Source organism: Phoca vitulina, unplaced genomic scaffold (genome assembly GCF_004348235.1).
Source record: "Phoca vitulina isolate PV1807 unplaced genomic scaffold, GSC_HSeal_1.0 scaffold4, whole genome shotgun sequence".
NCBI lineage: Eukaryota > Metazoa > Chordata > Mammalia > Carnivora > Phocidae > Phoca > Phoca vitulina.
Genome location: NW_022589707.1, coordinates 14400228 through 14420001, shown reverse-complemented (window position 1 = coordinate 14420001; position 19774 = coordinate 14400228). Strand labels below are relative to the sequence as shown.

At 35.6% G+C, this 19774-nt stretch overlaps 1 protein-coding gene across 6 annotated transcripts in view; it reads left to right on the top strand.

The window, feature by feature from the left end:
• The window catches only part of MKLN1 (muskelin 1), a 313020-nt gene that overhangs the window by 235984 nt on the left and 57262 nt on the right, over positions 1 to 19774 (top strand). For all 6 annotated transcript variants that reach the window (XM_032401559.1, XM_032401556.1, XM_032401557.1 and 3 more), the window contains 2 exons: positions 1806 to 1871; positions 10324 to 10436. In XM_032401559.1, the coding sequence (XP_032257450.1) occupies positions 1806 to 1871; positions 10324 to 10436 (179 nt within the window). The remainder of the gene's footprint in view (positions 1 to 1805; positions 1872 to 10323; positions 10437 to 19774) is intronic.

Here is a 19774-nt window from a genome sequence, read left to right as displayed (position 1 = left end):
CACATGTTGTAGCAGATTGTAATTGTGTATTTGAAAACTAATGGGTTAAATATATAAAATGCAAACATATTGACAATAAATTTATTTTAGTGTCTTATTCTGTTCTTGGAAGTGGCAATACTGATTGGGGGGAAGAAGGAAGAAAAAGATAAAACTTCAATGATAACGAGCCATGAAATCTTAACATAACTATATTGGAAAGGAGAAAGAATTTGCGGAGGACTTCTGAATGAAAATTCCTTGAATACAGTAGAAATGGAATGATGCTTCAGTTTGGCGTGATATCTTCTCTATATAAGAACTGACATTTCAGTATTTTTCACAGTACCCCAGTGAAGTTAGTAAAAACTTGGATGGTCCCTGTTTCATATAGGAGAAAGCTGAGACATGGAAAATTATTAGCTAAAGTAATATATTTCAGTTAATAGGGGAGTTATAAAGAAAAAGGTTTTCTGGTTTATATCAAGACAGGCATTAGAATCCTACAACCTGTTGAACCATTGAAATGAAGTTATATCTTTGTTTATATGAGATTTGGTATAAAGTAAGATTTAATACAAGTTGAACAATAGTTCTACAGAAGTTTAAAAGTTTCCCTGATTAGGGGCACCTGGGTGGCTCAGTCTTCAAGCGTCTGCCTTCGGCTCAGGTCATGATCCCAGGGTCCTGGGATCGAGCCCCGCATCGGGCTCCCTGCTCAGCCGGGAGCCTGCTTCTCCCTCTCCCACTCCCCCTGCTTGTGTTCCCTCTCTAGCTGTCTCTCTCTGTGTGTCAAATAAATAAATAAAATCTTTAAAAAAAAAAAAAGTTTCCCTGATTATATTTCAAACTGCCTGTTAAGCTCCACGATGAAAATAGGAATCAAAGGGAAGTAAATCTTAACACTTCTCGGTCAGTACTCAAATTATGTGGTAATATAAATTAATACAAAACTTAATAACATGTTGGTTTTCAGTAGCTTAGTTGTATGAACTTTAAAACTGCTCATTATACTAATTAGGTATGCTTGGACTAGAGACCTGAGATCTAATTCTGTAACTGTTTTCCCCCTTCACTTTGTCACACCAACAGTTTAGAATTTTTTGTCTTATGTTTTTATGGAATATCCTGATCCTTGCAGATTTATGGCACTGGTCATAAATACATTGAAAATAGTTTCCTGTTACATTAATAGCCTGAAAGCTTTGGAAAAAAGAGCAGGGTAATTATTATAAACATAATTATATTATTTCTTTTGAGTCTTTTTACTTGTTCTTAATATTGAAAGAATAAATGTGTTTTTTGTTTTTGTTTTTTTTTAAGATTTTATTTATTTGACAGAGAGGGAGCACAAGCAGGGGGAGTGGGAGAACGAGAAGCAGGCTCCCCACTGAGCAGGGAGCCCGATGCAGGGCTCGATCCCAGGACCCTGGGATCATGACCTGAGCCAAAGGCAGATGCTTAACGACTGAGCCACCCAGGCGCCTCTGAAAGAATAAACGTGTTTTAATTGTACTACTCATTGCAGACTTATGAATGCAGTTACTCTGGATTTCCAATTATTCTGTGTTATTTTTTTTATTTTTATTTTTATTTAAAGATTTTATTTATTTATTTGACAGAGAGAGAGATAGCAAGAGCAGGAACACAAGCAGGGGGAGTGGGAAAGGGAGAAGCAGGCTTCCCGCCGAGCAGGCAGCCCAATGTGGGACTTGATCCCAGGACCCTGAGATCACGACCTGAGCCGAAGGCAGACGCTTAATGACTGAGCCACCCAGGCACCCCTTTGTTATTCTTTTTAAAGAACATATTTGTTTCTTCTTCAGGTGATGGAGAAGATAACCGACCAGGAATGAGAGGGGGCCACCAGATGGTTATTGATGTTCAAACAGGTGAGGAATATTTGCAGTGGAAAACAAATTCTTTTAAAAGTCATATATTCTAAAATATCAGGTAAGCACAAAGATACTTCTTCCATTCATTGCAGAGGTGAAATACCACCCGTAATAACCAAGTAGCAAAGAAAATAAGACATTAGCCACAGGTTTAACATAAAGGAGGTAGTAATACATGAGGGAAGGGAGGCTGCTGCACAATTGAAATTAGGTAACCTAAAAGAAATGTGCTGCCCTTTCTAGCTGTGAGTGTGTGTGGTTTTATATATGTTTGGTTTTTGTAGTAAACTGTGGAGTATTTCTGGGTTTTCAGTGCACTTATATTTTAATGCTATAATATGGGAATTATTGCAAGAGAATGAAGATATTTTTTGAGAAAGAGAATATCAAATTAAGTAGCTTAAGTGTTGATAGATCACTAATTGCTTAACACTCTTCACAAGCCTATAAATAATTTGTTTTAGCTATTCTTTTTTGCTGCCTTTTAGACTTTATTCTATAACTTGATACTGAAAATTTTCCTTAGGTTTCTACAGCCTGGGACAACTTAGATACCATTGTATTTAGAGGTTAATGCTAAAATTATAGTAGGTTTTAAATTACCATCTGGAAAAGCAAATACCAAGAATTCAGTATAATTTTACTTTATTATTTGGTTTTAGAAATCTTTACTTCAGGGAGTGCCAATATCCATTCAAGTAATAGTTTACTTTTACTTTTTCAGTTCTGTTACTGTGTTATGCTGATTCATAGTACCTCAGGAATAATTTTTGTTGACTCACATCGTAAAGTAATTAAGAATAAAAATTATTGCAGTTTAGATAATTATCTTCTAGGCATTAATGTATTTTCACAAATATTTTGTAAGTAACAAGAAGAGAGGTTATAATATCTCTCTTAAAATTAACTGCTAAATTTGTATAGTAACCTGTGAGCTGGTTTAGGAGTATTACTAGTTTCTGTATGGAAGAGGTTCATTTCAGGGCAACTGAACTTGCTCCCCTAATGTTGGTCTATCTCCCCAAATCCTTTCCCTCCCACAGATACAGGTTTGACTCAGCTGTAGAGTCTTAGGCATCCTTTCTTCTGAGAATCCAATAAATATACATATGCGTTCTTTTTTTTTTTTTAAGATTTTATTTATTTATTTGAGAGAGAGACAGTGAGCACAAGCAGGGGGGAGGGGCAGAGGGAGTAGCAGACTCCCCTTTGAGTAGGGAGCCCAACACGGGGCTCGATGCCAGGACCCTGAGATCATGACCTGGGCCAAAGGCAGATGCTTAACTGACTAAGCCACCTAGGCACCCATGTTGTTGGTTATATTCTAATATATTTAAATTTTCTCATGATTCTGCTTATTCTTTTCTAGTATATAGACTATGCCTCTTTAAGGCTGTAGTTATCATTACCTTGGGATCTAGATAGAAAAATTAAATGTTATATAGAGCTTTGCATTCCTTCAGGCAACGTTTGATGCTTTCTGAATTTAATTTAGGTACAGAGCAGAATTTGGGATATCTTTGGATTTGCTCTTTAGAAATCCTTCTATTTCTATTATAAAACTATTAATAGTATCAGTTACCAAGGTATTTTCATATACTTTATCATGTCTGTACCAGAGCCCTCTTATAAGTGATACCATGAGATTGATCTTAATCATCTTCAAAGAGATTATATTTATTGTTAATCTTTGAAAGAACTTTTTCTAGTCTGGTCTTACTGCCATAGCAACCAAATATAATGGTTGAGGGTTCAGTTTGTGAGAAGGCAGTGTGTTAGACATACCTGGGTTTGAATCCTGACTTTACCACTGACTTTTTATTTGATCATGAATGAGTTATAATGACGATAAAAATGGGAATAATAAGTTATTGGGAGAGTTAAATGAAATAATGTATTTTATATATAATGTATATATTATTTATATAATGTCTTTTTATGTGCAACATTATATACAGTATATATTGATTGGTTTAAATGAGAGAATTTTATGTAAGTCTAGAGACCTTTTTAATCTTTGGTTTGAGTTTTTGACAGAATCACACAGTGGAAATATTTTAAAACAATTTTAAAACTTTTGAAAAATAATTTAAAACAACTTGAAAAGCAGTCTTGAGGGAAAAAAATAACTCACCCATAATCCCACATTTTAACTAACCAATGTTATTTCAGTATATTTGCTTCATCTTTTATCTGTGTTGTCCTGACTGATATTTTAGAGAGGAAGGAAAACCATAAATATACTTCTAAGATTTTTAGAGAAAAAAAAAAAATTAAGAATTTTGCTGATAAGGATTAGGTAGAGTTAGTAGTAAAGAATGACTTTCCCCGAGTAGAGTTTGAAGAACCTAGAAGTTTTATCTTAATAAAGTTGATGCCAGAGTAGTGAAACGTAGTAGAGAGACCCAGTCATTATTTTAAGTATTCATTTTAAGGATTTCTGGAGCAAGGGCTCTTAATCTGGTGAAGTTATATACAAAATTTTGTTCGTATGTACATTTTTCTAGGAAGAGAATCAGATCATCAAAAGGACTCTTAAAAAGAAGACCTTCACTAGTGTAAAACTTCATAGAGTTCATTTCATCTTTAAAGTGGCTTGTATTTCAAGCAATTATTGCTTCCCAGTGTTTCATGTATCTTGTTTTCTTAAAAATATAATGGTTCCTAAATTTTTTTTCACTTTTTTTTAAAAAACATTTTGCTATAGCTCTAAGGGTAGAGTAACAATTTAGAAAAGTACCTGATAGCATACATTTTACTATTTAATTTCAGAGCTTTCTGTCATCCTAAGTGAATTCTATCATTTATACCATGGTAGAGAAGAAATACAGTATTTTGTCCTACTGAATGTGTATGTCAGTTTTATTGACTATTATCCCTGTACCTGGCAACTCTCCAGTTCGGTTCTTCAACTCTGGGTAAAATAAGGCAAATAGAAAGAGAGAAAAGGTATATCTATTCTGTTTCAGTGTGGAAGTTTGTTCAGATGAAAATTTAAATGTTCATTGTACTAGACAGTTCTTTGTTGGGTAACTCTCGTTGAATTTGAGAACCTATAGTGCCAGCCTTTTTTCATCTCTCAGGATAGGTAGTAAGACTCAGGCAAAAATCCCAGTATTTGGTAACTACAAAAGAAATGAAATGCTTGTCACTTGGTAGAGCCCTTCTATGGAAATCTGAACGTTTGTTCTGTACTAATTATATGAAAGTGCTTGCTTGCTTGCCTCTTTCTTCCTTTCTTTTTTTTCCACAGTGCCATATATAGGTTTTCCTTAGATTCCTTAAAGAAACTTTTGAAGGAAATAGGTGAATGTGGGTTTTAGTTATTATTTACAAACTTACTCACTTGGCTGATTTCTTTAGCTTTCAATGACATGAATCTTTTTTCTTTCATATAGTTACCAGAAAGGAATTCTGGTAAGAATACAAAGTATATTGAAATATATATACAGGAAATATATATTGAATTCAACCAAAGGATCAGTCTCTAGATTTGTAATCATAGCTTTATGTAAGAATATAGTACTATTTAAAAAGGGAGGCAGATGAATCCAGTTGATAGTCTGCTGGGTCATAGGAGTTCAGGGGAATGGCTAAAGAAGGTAAGGTTGAAGAACATGTAAAATAGATTTCTCCTTCTAATTCACTCCTCTCTTCAAAATTCTCATGTCAATTTAAGGTCTTACTAACTGCATTTTCAGAAGGATTAAACTCTTGAATTAAATGTTCTGACAGGGTTTCATTTTTATCTTAAATATAAATTTATGTTTCTTAAAATTTTTTTCCATTTCATTTGTTTTTCTCAAGGTATCTATATATTAAACTAAGAATTAAGTTAACTTCCTTCACTATTCTGTTAACTCTTCTCCTACCTCTTTTTGACACATAAATTTTGTTTAATGTTGGGCCCATGCTATGTGAGTGTATAGGGTTTGTATTCTGTACTGTTTCAAAGTGGAAACATGGATTTAATTATGAAAATAGTGTGCCATCTTGTGGAGGATTATTCAGTCAGCACAGTCTGATTTACCCCTAAGAATGAATAGAAGCATAGATCTTGCATTTGGGCTCATAAAATAAAAAGCCTGCTTCTTTGTGCTGAATGGTGAAAAGACACTGATGTGTTAATATTTCTACCTTATTTTTAGTATATTTAAGATGTGTATATTAGTATTGCTGGTAGTAAGTCACTGGAGGGTTTATTTAGTACTGGTACCAAAAAGACTTGTGCTAAAGAATATGGTTGAATTTGTTTTTGTGGCCTCAGAAATGACAGATTGACTCACTGATTGATGATTGATTCATTCAGTCTCAGAATGAAATTGGTTTGATATTTTGAACATAGGCTATATTGGTCACTTTATTTCCAATCCCTCTCTTTTTTTGGCTTCTCCTTCTCAGTCAAGTCCTATAATGCTGCAAGTTCAGAGCTGGCCTTGTTACATCTCTGCTTGGGATCTTCTGAAGCTCCTCCATGGTCTGTGGAGTTGAGTTCAAAGCCTTTATATTGTCATTTAACCCCTTCCACGATCTGGCCACTACCTGTCTTTTTAACATCATCTCCACCTGGTACTTTTTGTGTTCTTTTAAACTGAACAGTGCATTTACTCATCACACATTTTTAACCACTTTGCATGCATTATGTAATTTAATACTCATAGTAGCTTTATGAGCTAGGTGCTGTGGTGTGCCATTTTGGACTTGAGGAAACCAGTGGTTAAGAAACCCAGCTGTGGTGGTAGAACTACCGTTCTATCGAGATCCGCCTGACTTTAGAGTCCCTGTGTTTTAAAACATTTCTCATGTGGGGCGCCTGGATGGCTCAGTCGGTTAAGTGTCTGCCTTTAGCTCAGGTCATGATTCCAGGGTCCTGGGATGGAGCCCCACGTAAGGCTCCCTGCTCAGCGAGAAGACTGCTTCTCCCCTCCCTCTGCCCCTCTGCTCCTGTTCTCTCTCTCCCTGACGCTCACTCTCTCTCAAATAAATAAATAAAATTTTTTTTAAAAAAATTTAAAAATAAAACATTTCTCATGTGTTTTTCTGTCTCTGTGCCTTTGTTATACTTTTTACTGTGCTTGAAACGTTCTACTCTGTCTCCTATTCTGCCAACAGAGGCACCTTTTTTTTTTTTTTTTAAGATTTATTTATTTAGAGAGAAAAAGAGCATGCATGTCAGTAGGCGAGAGGGAGAGGGAGAGAATTTCAAGCAGACTCCCCGCTGAGCACGGAGCCCTACACGGGGCTCCATCTCACGACCCTGAGGTCATGACCTGAGCCGAAATCAGGAGTCTGATGCTTAACTGACTGAACCATCCAGGTGCCCCCAGAGTCACGTTCTGATGCATAGGTCAAATACCTTTCTTGAGTCCCCTCAGGTATACTCTCTTCCCTCTTTTGAACTCGGATGGTACTTTTTACCTTTCTTATGGCATTTAGTCTGCCCTGCATATGGTGATTTATGTACTTGTGTTATATTCTTGATTAGATTGTAAGCTCCTTGAGGATAGGGACTGTCTTCTTTCTTTTCTGTAAAATACCTTATCAATTCAGACTAGCCCTAGGAAAACATTGACTGTACATTCCTCTGAGTGCCGGGAGAAATGGATAGCCACAATAGGCTATGTGCCTTTAAGAAAAAAATATAGAGAATGGGCTGCTGCTTGAGGAAGACTGTACTGCCCAGGGATGTACGTGAATTGTTACATGAATTGTTACATAAGGGTAAGCATGAGACTGGACCCTGTTGCAAATAATGTTTTCTTTTTTCTGTTTCCTTACTTCTTACTATAGTTCTCTCCAATTATTTCTGTAATCTTTAAAAGTTTTTGATACCCTTTACGCATTAAATAATACTTTTGCTCATGTTTGTTTCTAGATAATATTTCATCTCTGAATGATTTAACTTAAATGATTAGATGATATAATTAAATTTTGTCATGCATTTTATTCAGGTATGTCAAAAGGTCCTGTTTCCATCTGATTCATTCAATTTTACTATTAAACTTCAGCTAGGACTACAAAGCATTCACAGACAAGAATGACATCTTGGATTAATTCCATTGGGATGCTTGCTCTCTGCCAGATTTTATTTTGCTCAGCTATCAATGAGGCTGTTGTGGAAATGTGGGTTTTCTTTGCTGTGAGAATTTATGCGTACAAAGAGACCTGCTTTTCAGAAAGAACATTGAGAACCCAGAGCCCAAGAGGAAGGGTTATTAAAGTTAATGAACCAGGGTAACCTTATCCAGAGGGTACCCAGAAACACTATAAAACAAAAGGTCAATTGCTATTGCTATTTTAGTTATACACCCCCCTCCCTCTCCTGGCTTCAGAATTTAACAGGGTTAATTGCCTTTACAGTGAGGCCTTGGCAAATAATTTTTAAGCCAGATGAAAATTCTTTTTTTTTTTTTCCTGTAAAACTTGAAATATCTGGTATTGCTGCATGCCATTTGGGAAACAGAATGTTACTTAACTAATGATAATGGATTGTTTTATAGTTCTGAGATATGATAGTTTTTTAAGTTTCAAATAATTGCCATTATTTCACATTTGTACAGAGCTAGGAAGTTCTAGGTACTGAGTTAGTCATGGAATTGGATACAGTAATGCTGTTTTTATTGCATCTGTGGCACTTAGTAACCACAGAGTATTTTTTATTTTTGTGCATGTTTTAAAGGTAGAAATGCTGTTTGTGCTTGATAGCCTTCAGAATGTTTTCAGGTAACTTACATCTGAAGAACTACACCACAACACAGAGTTTTGTAAGTGAAAAAACTAAGACCCAGGGAGGTTATGTGGCCCATATTTGATTTGATTGCCCAGTTAGCACTAGAACTCAATCCTGTTGCAATGGTATGTTCTTACCCAGAAGCATTGTTTTGATTTCTGTAGCTTCTGGGGCATAGAATGGGACATTTCACTTAGAAAATTCACTTAGCGTTTGAAATTATATGAAAATATGATAAAAATCTCTTAGAAGACAGTCCAACTCTATGAATGTCAAGAATTTTCTTAATGATGTTACAGTATTTCTAAATGCACTTTGAATTGTAACTGTTCATGGTGGGACCTAACTTAGATGACAGTCTCCACATAAATAGGCCTAGGTCATGCCAATTAGGGAGTAGACAGCTTTACAATGTTCCTGTATGTCTTAACTTTTTTTTAAAAAAAGAGGCACCTGGCTGATTCAGTCAGTAGAGCATGTGACTCTTGATCTTGCAGTCATGACTTCAAGTCCCATGTTGGGTATAGAGCTTACTTAAAAAAAAAAAAAAGAAAGAAAGAGGGGTACCTGGATGGCTCAGTCAGTTAAGTGTCTGCCTTTGGCTCAGGTCATGATCCTGGCCAGGGTCCTGGGATCAAGTCCTACAGTGGGCTCCCTGCTCAGCGGGAAGTCTGCTTCTCCCTCTCCCTCTGCTCCCCCCCACAACTTGTGCTCTGTCTCGTTCTCTGTCTCAAATAAATAAATAAAATCTTAAAAAAAAAAAAAAGGAAAGAAAAGAAAATGTAACTTTTTAAATAATTGGGGGGCTTGTGTAAGCAGTAGATATAAGACATTTAAAAGGGCGGAAATATTTGAAGAAAGGAGAGGCACTATTATAAAGAAGGAGGTGGATGATAACAGTGTTATGTATAAAGATTGTCACTAATCACGGGGCAAGAAATCAGTTTTGTTGCAGTGAAACAGCCCATGGATATAATAGACATTTCAGAGTTAGAAGAAACCGAATTTTCAAGATACCTGGAATGACTTAAAGGTTGACTTCTAAGGAGTTAAGCCTACCATAGTATATTTGGAAAAGATTTCCCTGGTTTCCATGGGAATGCCAAGGCTGTACATCACCTTATTCTTGAGGTGTCTAGCTTTAACTCAGAGCTAGTTTTAACCATTGTTTTTGATATTGCACTAGAGGGAAAACAGTTTTAATGTGAAGTTTTTTTTCAGAAATAGCTAGATGTCTTTATGTTCTATTTTAGACCATATGTTCCTTTGCGATTTCTTTCTTTTCTTTTCTTTTTTTTTTTTTTTAACAATCTGATGCTGCATTGCTAAGAAGCTGCTAAATGTAAACTTTTTGTGGCCTAGCACAGAAACTCCTAAACTGGCAGTACATGAGATTCACTCTGCATACTTGAAAAAAATACAGACTCTTCTTAACCACTGAAGACCTATGAAAGAATCTCGGGGAATGTCTCTTAGTTATTTGTATTTTTTACCAATCTTTCAAAATAGGTGGTCCTGCAGCAGCCTTTCCATATACCCACGTTTAGGAGATACTAGCCTAGTATATATTTTGAAATGTTACCCATTGACAAATTTCATTTTTAAGTTTATTTAGAAGTGCCTTTTTAAGTGATCTTAAAAACTATGGCTACGTCTGGGTGCCTATATTTAAATTTTATCCTTAAGGGTTTTTTATACATATTTTTCTAATTTTCATAGAGACCGTTTATTTGTTTGGTGGCTGGGATGGAACACAAGATCTTGCTGACTTCTGGGCGTACAGTGTGAAGGAGAACCAGTGGACATGTATCTCTAGAGACACTGAGAAAGAGGCAAGTTCTCAGACTTTTCATCCATCTGTATTACAATAGGGGTGTGGGTGTACCCTTCTTTTTCTGGATGATTTGTATTCTTTTCTATACCCACAGTAGTAGCAGAAGTCTTTGTAGTAAACAAGTTTGGTTTAAGTATTCTTGCATTCTAGCTTCTATACCTGGTTCTTCAACTACTGTTATATGAACAAATCTATTTCATAGAGCTAAATAGAAATGGGTATCAAATATAATAGTAGTTTTTAACTACTTTAGTCTGGAAATGAACTGTGTAATAATCTTTTTTCTCATGTTCCTGTCACCTCTACTCGTGTTCCGAGCGTTCATCTTATTTTGATTTCCTCTAGAAAAATGTGCTTTTATTGTCCTTACCTTTTCACTATTTTGGTCCCTCACTATTTGACTATGTATCAGTTGTCACAAATGATATATATTTTATTTTTGACTAAAATTGTATTCACGTGTGTGTCTATTGATACATATATACATAAAGCATTTCCTTAGTGAATAAGATGGCTTGGATTTATGGCTTTGAATTACGTAAGTGCATAATTATACACTAGTATAAAGCAAATGTTAACTGATTTATTTTTTCCAGATCTTTATAGAATTTTTTATTGTACCCTCCATCTAAGCTGTTTCAGATTACAAGGTGAAAAATAAACTTTAACAAAACGATGGGACCTGAAAATGAAAAGTGGGGGAAAAGACCTAATTCAGAACGCACTGCTTTTAATCTAGAATGGCCATTTCAGAAGATCAGTGCTCTGTCTTTAATTCTAGGAAATTGGATTCTGCTTAGCGTGTTCCAGTGATTAATTTGGGTAGTTTTTATCTTTTCAAAGATATCTTAAATTCTGATTTCTATTTGTTATCTCTGTGAAAATATGTAAAAAATGGCCTTTGTCTTTCAGTGTTAAAGTACCATTTTCTGAAGTGATTATTTGTATCTTCAACAAAAATAGAGATCTAAAAAAATTCCTAACTTATTTCTTTTAAACTATTATAAATCTAAGTTGATTGCATCTGTAATTATTCTTGCAGTAAGTCTAGGATTCATCCTAAAATCCTCCTTCTTCATTGAATGTGTCTAATTAGTGCATAAGTTCCAACATTTCTAGCACCCAATACTGCATTTCAGATGTCTTTTCTGCTCTACTCCTTTTGGCACTAATTGCAACACTATGGTTTCTTTCTTAAACTTTTGCCTCCACTGTTAATCTGTTGTCTATTTTCCATTCATTAAAAAGCGTATTTGGCCATGTGACACTTGCTTAACCCCTATGGTTAGCTTCAGTCCCTGTTTCACTTATGTCTTACATTCCATCTATTCCAAGCATCCACCAAACCTCAGTGGCATATAGCAGTAGGTGTTTATTTTGTTGACGAGTCTACAGATAGGCTGCGTCATTCTTTTGGTGTTGGCTGGACTCATTCATGTGTCCCGGAGTCAGCTGGCTGTCAGCTAGTCTAGCATAGCTTCAAGTGGGGGGGCTACTTGGCTCTGTTCTACATAGTTGCTCACCTTCCTGTTGGCTAGCTGGGGCTTGGGGCATGTCAGGGGCAGGACTGTAAGGAGAAAAGGTAGACATGAGCACGCCACTAAATTTGTTATTGTCCCATAGGCCAAAGGAAGTCATATGGTCAAAGCTAGAGTCACTATATGGTGAGGGGCACTATCAAAGGGCATAGATACAGGAAAGTGTGAATAAAACAACAACAATAATCATAATGATAAGGCACTTTATCAACCTTAGTTCCTTTGGCTTAGATTATAAATTTCAAATTTCTCATCATATTTGGTCCCCATTTACCTTTCTTGCCTCATCTCCTGACTTTATGTGCCAGCCACACCTTTAGTTGCTGGAATTCAACTCTCTTACCTGATGGTCTCTTGGCAATAATGTTCTTTTCTGTTTGAAATTAATAGAGGGCTCCTCCTCCCATGCACCTAGCTCTTAGTAAACATCTGCTTATTCTTAAAACTCAGTTCAGACTTTCTCGGGGAAACCTTTCTTGACTTCTCCACATAGAAGCTTCCTTTGGTGTGCCCACTTTTAACCACTTATATTCCTTCAATAGGTAACTAAAATGAGTAGTTTACATTTCTGTTTCCCTACTTAGACTCTGAGCATGAATCATATGTTTATTCTTTAGTGAGCAAATGGGTGAGATGAATTAAATGAAAAATTAATGCTGGAGAAAAGCATGGGAAGATAAATACAAAATCAGGAGAGTAGCTATTTTGGCAAGAGAGGAGGGTAGTTTACAGGGGAACTCAAAGGTCATATTAATGTTCTACTTATGAAACTGGACGTGGTTATTATTTTTATATTATTTACATATGTTATATATAAGTAATATTTGGAATGCAATTAATAATTATTTTAGGGGCGCCTGGATGGCTCAGTCATTAAGCGTCTGCCTTCAGCTCAGGTCATGATCTTAGGGTCCTGGGATCGAGCCCCGCATCGGGCTCCCTGCTCCGCGGGAAGCCTGTTTCTCCCTCTCCCACTCCCTCTGCTTGTGTTCCCTCTCTGGCTGTGTCTCTCTCTGTCAAATAAATAAAATCTTTAAAAAAAAAAAAAATTATTTTGGGGGGCCCTGGGTGGCTCGGATGGTTAAGCATCTGCCTTCAGCTGAGGTCGTGATCCCAGGGTCCTGGGATTGAGCCCCACATGAGGCTCCTGGCTCAGCGGGGAGCCTACTTCTCCCTCTCTGTCTGCCTCTCCCCCTGCTCATGCTCTCTCTTTCTGTTTGTATATGAATGAATAAATAAAATCTTTAAAAAAATTATTATTTTAAACTAGTACTGGAAAAATATAGAAATTATTTTGATGAGACTCAGACTTTGTTCCTTTTATTTTGAAGTCAGTGGTGACTCAGTCCTGGAGTTCAGATTCATTATGGGTTTATTATTGCTTTCTTCCCATAGATGCCTAAAAACTTTTTGTTGGTTTTTCTATGAAATAAATGGTAATAGTATATGGCTGTAGCATAAATATTCATTCCTTCCAAAATTGAACAGTTAGTATTTCATATATCTCATTTTATTTTCTATACCAGTGAGTGAGTACAAGGTATTATTTGATGATACCCAGGGCATGTGTTTCAAAAGTGTGATATGCAATTAAGAGGCAGTATTAATTTAATTCACTTTAATTTACTTAAATATGTATCTAATAACACATTTAGGAGGTTGATAGATAATAGAATGGCTCAGCTCTTAAAGAGAATAATTACTTTAAATGTTCATATAGATATGCAAGTAACTTTTTATAAAGGTTTGAAACAAATGTATTTTTCTTTAGTTTGCATTTTTATAAATTTCTTTAATGTCAAGCTTTGTGGAAGACAGCTAGATTCTCCTATCTGCTTCTGTGTTTAATCTCTTGCAACATGTTGTTTTCTGTGAAATATATGAAGAAAATTGGACCTCACATGGTTATATTTTTGGAAAGGAGAGTAGTATTTTAATAGCCTTTTCAGATATTTGCACATGGTCTATTTTGATCTCATATCCCAAAATGACAAGTGGTTCTTTCTTAAAGGTGATTGCATTATAGACTCTGAAACCATATCAGCTAATGTTTTGTATTGTTACATTCAAATCCATTGTTCTGTCTTGCTCTTTGAATATATCTTTTACCCGTGCATGGTTTTTTTACCCATGTGTTGGTCACTTGAAAACTATTGGTTTCCTGAGTTCTGCATATCTTCCAAATGTCGAAATTTTATTATACAATATCAAAAAACCCATATTTGTTAATATTACTATCAATTTCATCAGAAAAGTTTTCTAAGTATTGGGAAGGTGTCAAGATCACAGTAGCAGGTAGAAGTTTCAAAAATTCTAATTTTTGCTTAAAAACAAATTTTAAAATTTGCTTTTATCATTGGCAACAAATTTTGTCAGTTTTTTTCAAAGTGACATACTAACGTTATTCATTTTTTCAGAAAATGTCTGTCATAACTGTTATATCTGAATAACTGCACTTGGATTGTTAGTTTTCTTTCACATAAATAGAGTATTCCATGGAAGAAGCAGCCGGGTCAGCTTGTAACTCAGTCACATAGGTGCATTTCCTTGAAATAACCACCATACATCAAGTAGCACTATTTTATATAAAGTTTTCTAAATCTCTTTAATGTTTGGCTTTATAGAGGCAGCTGGATTCATATCTGCTTCTGTATCCAATCTGTTATTACATCAGAAGTCGTGTAGCCTCTGGAAAATTTCATGTACACTCAGTAAGAGAATAAGAACGAAAGACGAGTTCTTATCTTAGTGGTGTTATAAACAACTGACTCTGTGGACTCCCTGAAGTGTCTTGGAGACCCCAGACTGCTCTCAGAACTGCTGCTTTAATTTAATCCGCAGACCCTTTCCAGATATAGACACTTATCCATGTAATACCTCAGTAATCTCCTTTATAGATGTCCCACTGTCACTCCCAACCGCCATCCCTGACCAGGACTCATGATCATGCATTGCATTTCAGTGTCATGTGTCTTTAGTCTCCTTTATTCTGGAATAGTTCTCACCCTTTCCTTATCCTTCTTGACCTTGACATTTTTGAAGAACACAGAGTAGTTATTTTGTAGACTATCACTCAGTTGGATTTGTTTCTTGTTTCTTTAGGATTGGATTTAGGTTGAGCATTTTTAGCACAAATACCATGTGGATGACATTGGGTCCTCCTTAGAATATCCCATCAGGAGGCACATTGTATCACTTTGTCTGGTGTTACCTTTGATCACTTGGTTAAGGAGAGTGCCCTCCAGATTTTTCCCCTCTATAAGTGATATGTAACTTGTGGGAAGACATTTTGAGATTATGAAAGTGCCCTATTACTCATCAAACTTTCACCCTTTAGGATCCATTGATGAAACTACTATAGCTTTTTCCAGAGTGATTGTACCATTTTATATTCCTGCTAGAAATGTGTGAGAGTTTGTTGCTCCCTGTCTTCTTTCCCTGTTGAATTGCTTTGGCACCTTTGTAAAAAAACAACTGATCATGTAAGTATATGTCTCTTTTGGGATACTCTGTCCCGCTCCATTATCTTTTTTTTTTTTTTTTTTTTTTTTTAAAGATTTTATTTATTTATTTGAGAGAGAGAGAATGAGAGAGAGCACATGAGAGGGGGGAGGGTCAGAGGGAGAAGCAGACTCCCTGCTGAGCAGGGAGCCCGATGCGGGACTCGATCCCGGGACTCCAGGATCATGACCTGAGCCGAAGGCAGTCGCTTAACCAACTGAGCCACCCAGGCGCCCTGTCCCGCTCCATTATCTTTTGGTCTGTTTATATACCAGTATGACATTCCATGAGGTCAGGTAATGTAAGACCTCTATTTTCTTCTTTTTAAAAATTCTTTCTTTCTTTCTTATTAAATTATTATTATTTCTTTTTAAAAATTAGAAATTTTAGAATCATACTGTCAATTTCTAAAACTGTTGGGATTATGATTGGGAATGTGATAAATCTATAAATCAATTTGGAGAGAATTGATGTCTTAATAATATTAAGTCTTCTAATCCATGAATGTAGTTAATCTCCATTTATTTCAGTCTTCATTCTTTGTCAGCAGTCATGGAGTTTTTAGATTGAAGGTCTTGGATATTTTTATTAAATTGATGGTAGCGTATTTTGTTTTTTCATACATTGTAAGTGGGACTTAAAAAAATGGGATGCCTGGATGGCTCATTCAGTTAAGTCTCGGACTCTTGGATTTCAGCTCAGGTCATAATCTCAGGGTTGTGAGATCAAGCCCTGCATCAGGCTCCATGCTAAGCAAGGTGCCTGCTTAAGATTCTTTCTCTTGGGGCGCCTGGGTGGCTCAGTCGTTAAGCATCTGCCTTCGGCTCAGGTCATGATCCTAGGGTCCTGGGATCGAGCCCCGCATCGGGCTCCCTGCTCAGCGGGAAGCCTGCTCCTCCCTCTCCCACTCCCCCTGCTTGTGTTCCCTCTCTCGCTGTGTCTCTCTCTATCAAATAAATAAATAAAATCTTTTTAAAAAATTAAAAATAAAAAAAATAAAATGGCTGGGCCTTTCGACCCATGATCCCAGGGTCCTTGGATCGAGCCCCGCTTTGGGCTCCCTGCTCAGCTGGGAGTCTGCTTCTCCTTCTCCCTCTGCCTGCCGCTCTCCCTGCTTGTGCTCTCTCTCTCTCTCTCTGTCAAATAAATAAATAAATAAATCTATAAAAAAAAAAAAAAAAGATTCTCTCTCTCCCTCTGCCCCACCCTAAAAAAATTATCTTCTGTTTGCTTATTGCTAATATAGAGAACTAAGTTGGGTTTTTAATATTTCCTTTATATCATGTCACTTTTCTAAATTCACATACTATTTCTAATTGTTTCTTTGTTGATTTCTGAGGATGTTTTCAACAAATAGTCATGTCATCTGTGAATAGAGAAAATTTTATTCTTCCTTTCCACTCTTTTTTTCTGTTATAAGCTTTTATTTTATTTTTTAATGCCTATTGTGCTGACAGACTTCCAGTACAGTGTTAATTAGAAGAAGTGATAGGGGTGCCTGAGTGGCTCAGTCAATTAAGCTTCCTACTCTTGATTTCAGCTTAGGACCTGATCTCAGGGTTGTGAGATTGAGCCCCAAGTTAGGCTCCGCACGCAGAGGGGAGTCTGCTTGAGATTGTCTCTCTCCCTCTGCTCCTCCCCCCACTTGTGCTTGTGCATGCGCATGCTCTTTCTCAAATAAATAAATTAATTTTAAAAAAGAAGAAGAAGAAGAAGTGAGAATAGACATCTTGTTTCAGATCCTAGCAAGAAAGCATTGGGTATTTCACCATTAAGCGAAAAATTAGATTTAGGATTTTCATACATTCTTAACTAGATTAAGGACGCTCCTTTCTATTCCTAGTTTGCTGTGAAGCTTCCTCATGAATGTGTGTTGAATTTTATCAAATGCTTTTTCTATATAAACAAGATCGTATTGTTTTCCTCTCTTTTAATGTGGTAAATTACCTTGATCAGTTTTCAAATGTAAAATTAACTGCATTCCTGAGATAAACCCCCTTTAGTTAAGAAATACCCTTTTTATATATACTGCTGCATTTTATTTAATAATATTTTGTTAAAGATCAGTTTTGTGTCTGTTCATGAGGTATACTGGTTACTGGTTGCCTGTAAATTATTTTTCCTCCTTCTTCTTTGTAGTATTATTGTTAATTGGCTTCAGTGTTCTGTTGTCCTCATAAAATAAGTTAGGGATATTATTTCTTCCTTAAGTGCTTGATAAAATTTACCAGTATAGGTATCTAGGACTGGCATTTTCTTTGTGGGAAGAAAATTTTAAATTATAAATTCAATTTTTCAGTAGAGTGACTTCAGATTTTCTCTTTTGTGTCAATTTTAGTTAAGTTTATAATTTTTCAAGGAATCTACATTGCAGATTTTACCTGTGTTTTTCACAATAGCCCTTTTTTTTTCTTTTTAACTTCTAGTGAGCCTCTAAGTGATGTTCCTGCTTTCATTTATCATATTTAGCAATTTGTGTTTTCTCTTCCTTTTTAAAAAATCAGTCTTGGGACGCCTGGGTGGCTCAGTCGTTAAGCGTCTGCCTTTGGCTCAGGTCATGATCCCAGGGTCCTGGGATCGAGCCCCGCGTCAGGCTCCCTGCTCGGCGGGAAGCCTGCTTCTTCCTCTCACACTCCCCTTGCTTGTGTTCCCTCTCTCGCTGTATCTCTCTCTGTCAAATAAATAAATAAAATCTTTAAAATAAATAAATAAATAAATAATCAGTCTTGCTAGTGGTTTATAATTCTATTAATCTTTCAGGAAACCCACTTTGTTAATTAATCTCTATTTTTTGTCTGTTTTCTATTCTTTTGGTTCCTATTCTTTATTTCCTTTTTTCTTCTTACTTAAGGTATAATTTGCTCATCATTTTAATAGCATTTATGCTAATTCAATCTGAAGCAAGAAGTTCTGTTACCTCCCCTGTTAAAATTTCAAATTTCACATTCTAGGGTATATGGCATAGATTTATTATATATTATCCTATCTTTGTTTTTGAGATTAATTGTGGATGACATTCTTTCAAAAAATAATATTTCTATCTTATCTGCTGGAGATTTTCCTTGACAAAAATCTTTAAAAATAAGTTTTAAAATTAGTATGAATACTAAAGTGCAGATACAAATCAATTTAACATCTGGATTGATAACACTAATGTCAAAGTATCCTTCCTGCCTAATATCTTTATTTATTCATTTAATCTAAATAACAGTGCTAGAATACTCTTTTTATATTCTGCTCTAGAAACCCATGATAGTTTATTGCCTGCAAGATTACATCCAGTCTCCTCTGTCAGTCATTCACCAGGCTTCTGTTTCTGCCTCAGTCTTCAACTTTCTGCAGTAGGAAGTCTTCATTTCAGTCATAACCACACACATTGGATTAAGTCTGTTTTTGCTTTTCTTTCTCTTATCTTGTGGAAAAACCAGTCTGGAATAATGGAAAGAACATAGTTTTTTGTTCTAGTTACACTGGGGTTTAGATTTTCTAGCTTACTTCCTAGTTTTGTTACTATGGACAGATTACTTAGACTCTGTGAAATGGTAATATTTCCTTATGGAGTTGTTATGTGGATTGAATGAAATATACACATGCATACATTGTAATAATATGGATAGAATTTAGGCGATATTTAACAAATATTCTCTTTCTTTTCCCGCATTTCAACTAATCAGATCCTGCCCTATTGAAGTTCTTTTTTTCCCCATGAACTCTACGTTTAGTTTATACTACACTACAATTTTTTTTTTGCCTTTTATTCAGTCCAGTGATATAAGTGATCTCAAATAATTAATTTTTGTTGATAATATAGTGTTCTTCATATTGTGTTATTTTTGTGTTATTTATTCACTCAGGAGTGTCAGTTTTATGTAATATAAAGGGTAGACAAAGAAGTCACATTTTGCATTTTTATTCTGGTGCTGTCACTAGTTTCCTAGCTTTCAGGAGGACACCTTTCCTCTTCAAAGAGGGTTATGTTTCCTCATGTTTAAAAGGAGATAATTAAACTAGCGATTTTATTAAGGTTCCTTCCAGTTACAAAATATAGCAATTCTACATATTCTTGGAGTATCTGTTTTGTGCTAGATTCTGATGAGAAATTTTAATGAGAAATATTTTAAAGACCAATTGTGTCTTTAGATTGACATGTACTAGAGAATCAAGCTGTGTGCACAAGTGACTAAAATGCAATGGGTGTATAATAGAAGCCATATAAGTGTTCTAAACAGAGTGCCATAAGGTATACAATAGTTCATCTCTTCTTTCCTGGTAGATTTTAAGCATTTCTGTGGTAAGA